We start from the raw sequence: 12004 nt of genomic DNA, 5'->3' as shown, positions 1-12004 counted from the left end.
TATAATTCAAACCCTCCAAGTAAAGAGACCCTGACCCTAAAGAAATTTCTGGCCCCATTGTGAGAATCTGTAGTAAATCGTCTCAAGTCTCCATGCATTGATGAATCCATCCTATGTTAGCTCCTGTGTTGTGTGTTGACTTAATGGCTGACAACATGGTAAGGAAGTTTTCGCCAGCCCCAAGATATGAGTGACACATAAGAACACACAGGTTAAGCATTCATTATTTTCGTTTCTGAGTCCAGCCCCCGAGGAGCCTTATTTTCCAGGATGTTTCTCCATCCCCACCCTGTATAATTTTGGAAAGCCAGTGGATAACAGACCAGCATTTGCACATACCTGGACAATACCAAACCATATCTAGACATTTTACCCACTCTATCACTTAGAAGTGTGAATGGGGGTGTGATGGCCCCCTCCCATAGACTTGCATTAGGGAGTGTGGTCATAACATCATGAGCCTCTGCCCCACATCGCCAGTCATCCGGCACGGAGTGAAGTTTGCTCCATGCACCAGATGTCTGGGGTGCCACAGCTGAGATCGCGGGGGTCCCCAGCGGCGGGACCCCTGCGATCAGACTTCTCATCCCCTATGCTTTGGATAGGGGATACGATGTCCTTTAATTTGTATCATTGTCCTATCTGGTCAACCCTGATGAGATACAGTGCACCTACCTTGTATTACAGCCACAGGGATATAAGACTCCTTCTGCTGTCCAGCGATATTTGTGAATGTACAGGTAAAGTTTGTGTCATTAGTTGGACGCCAAGGAGCCAGCGAGTAACATCTCATGTCTATCCTATTACCTGTCAAGATAAAAGGTTTATTTTAATAGGGACACTACCCACTACATAGTAGGGATCCTACATATATAAATTGGCACTGTCATTAAACATGATTTTTAATTTTGATTCCTTATGCCAAATAAATAACTTTGTAATTAACTTCCATTAAAAAAAAAAGTTTTATGTTAGTTTTTCTTGTATACTTCTGGCCACTAGGGGTCTCCCTTTTTGGCCAGAACACATTCCGTCTGGTTAAAATCTCAGATTTTGGTCTGCTTGTGATGGCAAAAGTCCAAACTCAGGAAGTGCTTTTCTGCACTGAGCTTGATTGACAGCAGCACAGAGCCTCACTGACAGCTGCACAGAGCCTGAGGTCTTCTATTCGTGACAGCACTGCAACAATGTGAGGGCAGAAGTGGTCCCCCAGCAGGCTTCAGTGATGTCATGCCTGCTGGGAACCACCCACTTTATTCTGCTGGAAGATTTCACTATGTGAGCAAGAAGAAAGGTAGAATACAGAGTGTTTTAAAGCACCAATTTTTTTTCTAAGGGTGGGAGGGGTATTAGGAGTAGTTAGGGAACGTAGCCCAAGTTAGTTTAGAAAAGCTCATTTAGTGACAGGTATTCTTTAAAAATGTCCCTTTAAAAAATCTGCTTGAAGCTGTTTTACTGAAATCCAAACAAGAAATCACTGCTCAGATTGGAAGTTTATAGAACAAGGCTCTGTCCTCATGGACTCTCTGTTAGCTCTAGTGCCAGCTAATTTGCATACCTTGTCCCAAGAAGCATTGCCTGTAAGATCCCCAAAGGCAGCTGGCATTCTCCCCAAGGAGAGGAACAATACCCCCCCCCCCCCCACACTACAACTTATCGATTGATAACTATCGACAAAATGGCCATAATGTAGACACAAAATATGGAGCCAAAACCAAGGCCCCCTCCTAAATTTCCCGGCTCATGTGCGCTAGTATTTAGAGGAGGAAGAAATATGGCTACCTTTTTCTTTGCTTCTCTGTTTTATTCTTTCAATTTTGGAACTTTTTTTTTTACAAATTTTTTTTTTTTCTATTCTATTCTATTCTTTTTTTTTTTTTATAATATAATGGGGGAGATTTATCAATAAGCCTGAAACCCTAATTGTCTGTTTTTTCCCATAGCAACCAATCACAGCTCAACTTTCATATCTTAACGAGCTCTTGTAAAGTGAAAGTGATTGGTTGCTATGGAAAAGAACAGACAATTAGGGTTTCAGGCTGATTGAAGAATATGGGCCAATATCTTTCTGGATGTAAGGCTGACCAATACCAAATCAAACAGCAAAATATGCATTTGTTTACCCCAAGTTCCTGGAGAGAAGCCTAAGGCCATGATAGAATTTCTGTGTGGAAATCCGCAGGGACTTCAATGGGGGTTCTGGTGCACTGTGCTCATGGCGGAATCCCGATTCAGGAGTCTGCACCGAAATGCATTGCCGTCTATGAGATGCCGCATTTCCGAGTGGTCCTAGTGCCAGGATGTTCTGCCAGACCTCCGCTGTGAACATAGTGTGGTGGCCCAGTACAGGAGTTGCTCCCCTGTACCTTTGCTGCCCTGTCAGGCAGACTCCATGTCAGTTACCTCTGGGCCCCCCCCCCTGTACCTGTGTCTTATGTATCATCCTAAGTGCCTATGTTATCTAGTGTAATGTACATACAGTATATTGTTCTATACCTTTAAACATTATTGTCATGTGATTGTAACCAGGGAAGGTACCAATGACCATGTGACCTACAGGGTGACCTATGGGACCCCTCCAGAGTCTCCCCCATATAAGCCACGTCCCCTCCCATAGACTTGCATTGAGGGGGTGTGGTGTGATGTCACGATGGGGTGTGGTGCGATGTCACGAGGGGGCATGGTCATGGCATCATGCCCCCCGCCGCCAACACCCAGTGTTCTAAATGAACTTTGGGTGCTGCACAGAGATTGCGGGGGGTCCCAGCTGCGGGACCCCCAAGATCAGACATCTTATCCCTATCCTTCGGATGGGGGATAAGATGTCTAGAGGCGGAGTACCCCTTTAGAAAAGCAATCCCCAGGTTTTCTAAGATTTGGACCCCACTGATCAAATATTGATGGCTGCAAACACTAAAGGAAGATGTTGTATACTCACCAGGCTGTGCGCTTTGTGTTACATTATTGTAAGTCCAGGATACATTGTACTCTTCACCATCAAATGGCACGCAGCATTCCAACACTATCCCTGAAGTGTCTCCTGGGGTCAAAGTCTTCTGTAAGGGGTTCACCGTGATCTCAGCTGGGAGTAGCGTAACGTTGACCATTGCTTTAGCTTTGTGTACCAGGGTGTCATTGAAAAACATGCAAATATATGTCCCTAGAACAATCCAGAATGTTATTTCTTCTAGATTAGGATTCTCAAAGTATTGAACAAACACAAAATAAAGAAATACAATGATAGTTTTGGAGTTTCAAGTCAGAGGTGCCAAATGAGTTTCAATGGTTCTCATTTATATGTGACCGGTGAAAGATATTCCTATAATCTGGTTTCTATTGCTTCCCTTAAAGCGGTTGATCTAAGGATGAAGCCTTCTTAAAGAGGTACTCAGGTGGAAAACATTTTTTTTTTTTTTTTTTAATGAACTGATGCCAGAAAGTTAAACAGATTTAAAAACCTTAATCCTTCAAATACTTATCAGCTGCTGTATGCTCCAGAGGAAGTTCTTTTTGTAACTACCCAAAGGGTTAATCTGCACTGAGGTCTTTTGTTATTATGGTTACTGTGGAAACGCCCTCTTCTCTGGATGGTCAGCTGACCTCGTTGGCTTTTCACCCACTATACTCCATATTTAAACCCTCAGTATTCATCCAGGCATTGCCTGCAAAAGAGCTCATACAACTAGCTTTTGTACTGTGTCTTGTATTTCTGGCATATTTGATCCATTGGCTCTGCTCTCTGACTCCTCTCCTGTTACTGTGATTTGGCTTTTCTGTTATCACTTGGTATTGACTCGGCTTGTGGACTGTGACATATTGTGTGTTTATGTTTAGTTATTATTTCTGTTTGTGTGTGTGATTCCATACAGTGGTATATATGGTTTGTTGGCACTTCATCGTAGAGGTGGTGCTCGTGGGTAGGATACTCAATAGGAAAGGAAATGGATCCCGGCACTCACCAGATGATGCAATAAGTCCAGTTTTATTTGTAGAAATACATCTTTTAGTACAGGACGCGTTTCGGCAATGTATGCCTTCCTCTCCTGCCAGACAGGAGAGGAAGGCATACATTGCCGAAACACGGGTGAGTTTATTTTGTTGACGATTTACTCCCTGCACTTATTCAGGCAGGGATTATCACCGTGGTTGAGGACCCATTGCCTAGGGTAGGTACGCAAATAGGCAGGGCAAGTGGGAGCAGGTGATTTCACGGCTTCTATCTTCCCTGCCCATCCGTGACACTTTTCTTTTTTAATTTCTTTTCTGTCTGACCACAGTGCTCTCTGCTGACACCTCTGTCCATTTTAGGAACTGTCCGGAGCAGGAGAGGTTTGCTATGGGGATTTGTTCCTACTCTGGAAAGTTCCTAAAATGGACAGAGGTGTCAGCAGGGAGCACTGTGGTCAGACAGAAAATAAATTCAAAAATAAAAGAGCTTCCTCTGGGGCATACAGCAGCTAATAAGTACTGTAAGGATTAAGATTTTTTAAATAGAAATAATTTACAAATCTGTTTAACTTTTTGGCACCAGTTGATTTTGGAAAAATCATTTTTTTTACCGGAGTACCCCTTTAAAGTGATCTGACTGGAGATCTCTGGTGAAGCTGGATGTGGATGTTACAGGTAAAGTAAAGCAGGGCCACACCAAGTCCCAAGGCTTTTCCCTCTGGGTCATAGAGGAGGAAACCCGATTTGGGTGTCTATAGGCAACATAAGGTTGAACTGTAGCTTAGGGTGCTTTGACACCACATTTTCAGGTTACGGCTGCTGGATCCAGCGCTGAAATCCATTGACTTTAATGAGCCTACCGGAGTCACCGTTTGACTCCAGTCGGCTCATTTCTGCCCCATATCCGGTTTTGTGACCAGACCCAAAACCGTAGTATACTACGGTTTTAGGTCCGGTCAGAGAACCGGATACAGGTCGAAAATGAGCCGACTCCGGTCGGCTCATTAAAGTCAATGGATTTCAGCACCGGTCCGGCTGGGGTACAGGAGCGCATGATTTTCCCCTCCCCCAGCCGGATCCGGCAGCCGTAGCCTGAAAACGTGGTGTCAGAGCACCCTTAGATTGTACAGGTATATTATGTAGATGCTATATATACTGTATGTAAGTGTGTAAACTTGCAATACAGTATAAATGTAACAGAGCCATGTCTCATGGCCACTCACCTTCCCACCAGACATCTGCCGTCTTAATGTGGAGAACAGATATGGTTTTCTTCGGCTGGATCTGTACTGAGATGTCCACGTTATTTCCACCACTATAAATCATATTCGTATTATTACTGGTAGTAGTCAGAGACCAGTTCACATTATTTACAGTTTCATTTATTTGGCAGGTCAGGTGGATGGGGGCCAAGTAATTCACCTCCAGATCCATGGGCTCAATGTATGCCACTCCTGCAAAATGAAGAAATACAGTATATATATAGTAGTTATAGTAGTTAATATATATATGGTATATGTATATTCTTGTACATAGGGGCAGTATTATAGTACAGGGTGGGCCATTTATATGGAAACACCTTAATAAAATGGGAATGGTTGGTGATATTAACTTCCTGTTTGTGGCACATTAGTGTATGTGAGGGGGGAAACTTCAAGATGGGTGGTGACCATGGCGGCCATTTTAAAGTCGGCCATTTTGAATCCAACTTTAGTTTTTTCAATAGGAAGAGGGTCATGTGACACATCAAGCTTATTGGGAATTTCACAAATAAAACAATGATGTGCTTGGTTTTAACGTAACTTTATTCTTCCATGAGTTATTTACAAGTTTCTGACCAATTATAAAATGTGTTCAATCTGCTGCCCATTGTGTTGGATTGTCAATGCAACCCTCTTCTCTATATACTACTATATACACCGCAGGAGAAATGCTAGCACAGGCTTCCAGTATCCGTATAAACTGCTATATACTACTATATACACCGCAGGAGAAATGATAGCACAGGCTTCCAGTATCCGTATACACTGCTATATACTACTATATACACCGCAGGAGAAATGCTAGCACAGGCTTCCAGTATCCGTATACACTGCTATATACTACTATATACACCGCAGGAGAAATGCTAGCACAGGCTTCCAGTATCCGTATACACTGCTATATACTACTATATACACCGCAGGAGAAATGCTAGCACAGGCTTCCAGTATCCGTATACACTGCTATATACTACTATATACACCGCAGGAGAAATGCTAGCACAGGCTTCCAGTATCCGTATACACTGCTATATACTACTATATACACCGCAGGAGAAATGCTAGCACAGGCTTCCAGTATCCGTATACACTGCTATATACTACTATATACAACGCAGGAGAAATGCTAGCACAGGCTTCCAGTATCCGTATACACTGCTATATTCTACTATATACACCGCAGGAGAAATGCTAGCACAGGCTTCCAGTATCGGTAGTTTCAGGTGCTGCAGAATGGGCAAAACAAAAATTGGAACAGGACCCTCAGTTTACGCAGAAGATTTTGTTCAGTGATGAGGAAACTTTTATGTGAATGGTGAAGTTAACAAACAAAACCACCGCTATTGGTCTGACACTAACCCACATTGGATAGATTCCTCCCCACAAAAAGTGATGGTATGGTGTGATATATTGGGTACAAATATAGTGGGGCCATTATTCATCAATGGAAACCTCAAGGCCACTGGATATGTGAAATTGCTACATGATGATGTGTTTTCCTGAGTTTTTCCCTGAGTTTTTCCAGCAAGATGGTGACCACCACATTATGGGTGTCGGGTCCGAGCATTCCTAGATGAACAGCTTCCTGGAAAGTGGATTGGTCATCGTGGGCCAGTTAAATGGCCCCCAAGGTCTCCCGATCTGACCCCCTTAGACTTTTATCTTTGGGGTCATCTGAAGGCAATTGTCTATGCTGTGAAGATACGAGATGTGCAGCACCTGAAACTACGGATACTGGAAGCCTGTGCTAGCATTTCTCCTGCGGTGTATATAGTAGTATATAGCAGTGTATACGGATACTGGAAGCCTGTGCTAGCATTTCTCCTGCGGTGTATATAGTAGTATATAGCAGTGTATACGGATACTGGAAGCCTGTGCTAGCATTTCTCCTGCGGTGTATATAGTATTATGTAGCAGTGTATACGGATACTGGAAGCCTGTGCTAGCATTTCTCCTGTGGTGTATATAGTAGTATATAGCAGTGTATACGGATACTGGAAGCCTGTGCTAGCATTTCTCCTGCGGTGTATATAGTAGTATATAGCAGTGTATATGGATACTGGAAGCCTGTGCTAGCATTTCTACTGCGGTGTATATAGTAGTATATAGCAGTATATAGAGAAGAGGGTTGCATTGACAATCCAAGACAATGGGCAGCACATTGAACACGTTTTATAAGTGGTCAGAAACTTGTAAATAACTCATGGAAGAATAAAGTTACGTTAAAACCAAGCACATCATTGTTTTCCTTGTGAAATTCCCAATAAGTTTGATGTGTCACATGACCCTCTTCCTATTGAAAAAACAAAAGTTGGATTCAAAATGGCCGACTTTAAAATGGCCGCCATGGTCACCACCCATCTTGAAAAGTTTCCCCCCTCACATATAGTAATGTGCCACAAACAGGAAGTTAATATCACCAACCATTCCCATTTTATTAAGGTGTATCCATATAAATGGCCCACCCTGTAGTTATATTCTTGTATATATGAGCTGTATTATAGTAGATATAGGAGCAGTATTATAGTAGTTATATTCTTGTATATAGGAGCAGTATTATAGTAGTTATATTCTTGCACATAGGAGCAGTATTATAGCAGTTATATTCTTGTATATAGGAGCAGTATTATAGCAGTTATATTCTTGTATATAGGAGCAGTATTATAGTAGTTATATTCTTGTACATAGGAGCAGTATTATAGTAGTTATATTCTTGTACATAGGAGCAGTATTATAGTAGTTATATTCTTGTACATAGGAGCAGTATTATAGTAGTTATATTCTTGTATATAGGAGCAGTATTATAGTAGTTATATTCTTGTATATAGGAGACAGTATTATAGTAGTTATATTCTTGTATATAGGAGCAGTATTATAGTAGTTATATTCTTGTATATAGGAGCAGTATTATAGTAGTTATATTCTTGTATATAGAGGGCAGTATTACAGTAGTTATATTCTTGTATATAGGAGACAGTATTATAGTAGTTATATTCTTGTATATAGGAGGCAGTATTATAGTAGTTATATTCTTGCACATAGGAGCAGTATTATAGCAGTTATATTCTTGTATATAGGAGCAGTATTATAGCAGTTATATTCTTGTATATAGGAGCAGTATTATAGTAGTTATATTCTTGTACATAGGAGCAGTATTATAGTAGTTATATTCTTGTACATAGGAGCAGTATTATAGTAGTTATATTCTTGTACATAGGAGCAGTATTATAGTAGTTATATTCTTGTATATAGGAGCAGTATTATAGTAGTTATATTCTTGTATATAGGAGACAGTATTATAGTAGTTATATTCTTGTATATAGGAGCAGTATTATAGTAGTTATATTCTTGTATATAGGAGCAGTATTATAGTAGTTATATTCTTGTATATAGGAGCAGTATTATAGTAGTTATATTCTTGTATATAGGAGCAGTATTATAGTAGTTATATTCTTGTATATAGGAGCAGTATTATAGTAGTTATATTCTTGTATATAGGAGCAGTATTATAGTAGTTATATTCTTGTATATAGGAGCAGTATTATAGTAGTTGTATTCTTGTATATAGGAGCAGTATTATAGTAGTTATATTCTTGTATATAGGAGGCAATATTATAGTAGTTGTATTCTTGTATATAGGAGCAGTATTATAGAGGTTATATTCTTGTATATAGAGGGCAGTATTATAGTAGTTATATTCTTGTATATAGGAGCAGTATTATAGTAGTTATATTCTTGTACATAGGAGCAGTATTATAGTAGTTATATTCTTGTATATAGAGGGCAGTATTACAGTAGTTATATTCTTGTATATAGAAGGCAGTATTATAGTAGTTATATTCTTGTATATAGGAGCAGTATTATAGTAGTTATATTCTTGTATATAGGAGCAGTATTATAGTAGTTATATTCTTGTATATAGGAGCAGTATTATAGTAGTTATATTCTTGTATATAGAGGGCAGTATTACAGTAGTTATATTCTTGTATATAGGAGACAGTATTATAGTAGTTATATTCTTGTATATAGGAGGCAGTATTATAGTAGTTATATTCTTGTATATAGGAGCAGTATTATAGTAGGTATATTCTTGTATATAGGAGGCAGTATTATAGTAGTTATATTCTTGTATATAGGAGCAGTATTATAGTAGTTATATTCTTGTATATAGGAGCAGTATTATAGTAGTTATATTCTTGTATATAGGAGGCAATATTATAGTAGTTGTATTCTTGTATATAGGAGCAGTATTATAGAGGTTATATTCTTGTATATAGAGGGCAGTATTATAGTAGTTATATTCTTGTATATAGGAGCAGTATTATAGTAGTTATATTCTTGTACATAGGAGCAGTATTATAGTAGTTATATTCTTGTATATAGAGGGCAGTATTACAGTAGTTATATTCTTGTATATAGAAGGCAGTATTATAGTAGTTATATTCTTGTATATAGGAGCAGTATTATAGTAGTTATATTCTTGTATATAGGAGCAGTATTATAGTAGTTATATTCTTGTATATAGGAGCAGTATTATAGTAGTTATATTCTTGTATATAGAGGGCAGTATTACAGTAGTTATATTCTTGTATATAGGAGACAGTATTATAGTAGTTATATTCTTGTATATAGGAGGCAGTATTATAGTAGTTATATTCTTGTATATAGGAGCAGTATTATAGTAGGTATATTCTTGTATATAGGAGGCAGTATTATAGTAGTTATATTCTTGTATATAGGAGCAGTATTATAGTAGTTATATTCTTGTATATAGGAGCAGTATTATAGTAGTTATATTCTTGTATATAGGAGCAGTATTATAGTAGTTATATTCCTGTATATAGGGGCAGTATTATAGTAGTTATATTCTTGTATATAGAAGCAGTATTATAGTAGTTATATTCTGGTATATAGGGGCAGTATTATAGTAGTTATATTCTTGTATATAGGAGCAGTATTATAGAAGGTATATTCTTGTATATAGGAGGCAGTATTATAGTAGTTATATTCTTGTATATAGGAGCAGTATTATAGTAGTTATATTCTTGTACATAGGAGCAGTATTATAGTCGTTATATTCTTGTACATAGGAGCAGTATTATAGTAGTTATATTCTTAAAAAATGAAGAGATGTCCAGCGCAGGTTCCAAGCAATACGAAATAATTTATTCAGCGGTAACACGACATGATGACAGGTAGGTGATGCGTTTCAGCCACAATCTGCGGCCTTAGTCATACAACAATACATTACAAATGAATCTCTTTTATAAGGGAGAGAGGCAGGGTTCTATCCAGCAGGAAGGGTGTGCCCGGTGAGTGAAATCACCCTCAGGGTTAACCCGTTGCTGGAAGTTAACTCGCTCATCCCCCGTGCAATTGTGGTATAAAAACGCATGGTTTGTGTGAACACATGCTAAAAATTACAAATATTACAAACAAACCCATATTGAATGGGATTCACAATTATAAAAGGTTCTTATGTACGGATTGAGTAATGGTGTCTGTAAATTAGTCATAAACCAATATTTGATGGTCACAATATAACTTATAAAAATAGCAATTTCATATGAAAATAATTATCAAATGTATATAATGCAATAATTTGCTAAATTTTATACGACAAACACCATGTCTTAGAGAAATGGGAAGACCAATGTGAAAATACGAAATATTGAAATAGACTCATATGTATTAGTGTTGCAAATTTATCTGGATTTTCTTCATACGAACAAGATCACATGTTGATGACAATAATTTAATCCTAAATAATTAGATAATATTCATTATATTGCACAGAGGGCATAAAGCGATATAAATTCAATTTAATTATCTGTGTATTTTAAACATTAAATATTTTAACTACTAAATTCGTAATATATATAAAGAGTCATAATTTCAATAATGCAATATCACATCTTGTCTTTGATTGAGACCTTGGGGGTACCTAGTTTGTAATTTTATAATCCAATAAACTTCCCTATCCAGTAGTTTTTGTTTAATATTACCACCCCTAATTGTGTGGGCAACTTTTTCTATTCTCTGAAGGCTAAGACCGGAGAAATCCCCCTCATGGTTTTCTGCACAATGTCTACTGACCATGGATAAATGTCTAGTTTGGAAGTGAGGAATATCAGACAGGTGTTTTCTGATCCTCGCCTTCAGGGGATTCGTGGTGCACCCAACATATTGGACTTGGCATAGTTCACATGTCATTAGATACACCACGTTATTAGTGTTACAATTTATGTATCCAGACATGTTAAATGTTTCTTTTGTTGTAGTGGAGAAAAAAGTTTTACTGTTTTTCATAATTGTACAACAAATACATTTCAGGTGTCCACATTTATAATTTCCTTTTACTTTTAACCAGGTAGAATTTTTCTTATCTGTAGAACTATAAAGACTGGGAGAAATATATTGCCCAATGGTTTTTGCTTTTTTCGAAATATATTTATATCCATTTTCAAATATTTTTGTATAATGACTATCATTCGCTACCATTGGCAGATATTTTTCCACTATCTGACAGATTTGTCTAAAATTTTGGCTGTAATTAGTAGAAAAAATAAGTGTTTTTTTATGATTCTGTGATATATGTCGCTTAAGTTTTTTGTTATCACCATATATTAGCTCGCTTCTATTTCTTTTACTGGCAATATTTTTTGCTCTTTCTATTGACCATTTTTGATATCCTCTCTGGCTTAATCTTTGCGATATATCTTCCACTTCACGATTAAAGATCTCTGGAGTGGAACAATTACGTCTGGCCCTTATCATCTCCCCCACTGGGAGAT

General features: G+C 38.2%; 1 protein-coding gene across 1 annotated transcript in view; it reads right to left on the bottom strand.

The window, feature by feature from the left end:
- LOC130360953 (adhesion G-protein coupled receptor F3-like) overlaps positions 1-12004 on the bottom strand; it is a 78593-nt gene that overhangs the window by 19552 nt on the left and 47037 nt on the right. Inside the window, exons 9-11 of the mRNA XM_056563509.1 lie at positions 5172-5402; positions 2939-3160; positions 676-807 (exon numbers count right to left, since the gene is read on the bottom strand). Of these exons, the coding sequence (XP_056419484.1) occupies positions 676-807; positions 2939-3160; positions 5172-5402 (585 nt within the window). The remainder of the gene's footprint in view (positions 1-675; positions 808-2938; positions 3161-5171; positions 5403-12004) is intronic.

The sequence above is a fragment of the Hyla sarda genome, chromosome 3 (assembly GCF_029499605.1).
Source record: "Hyla sarda isolate aHylSar1 chromosome 3, aHylSar1.hap1, whole genome shotgun sequence".
NCBI lineage: Eukaryota > Metazoa > Chordata > Amphibia > Anura > Hylidae > Hyla > Hyla sarda.
The sequence above is the reverse complement of the archived record's forward strand: the minus strand, read 5'-3'. Positions and strand labels throughout refer to the sequence as shown.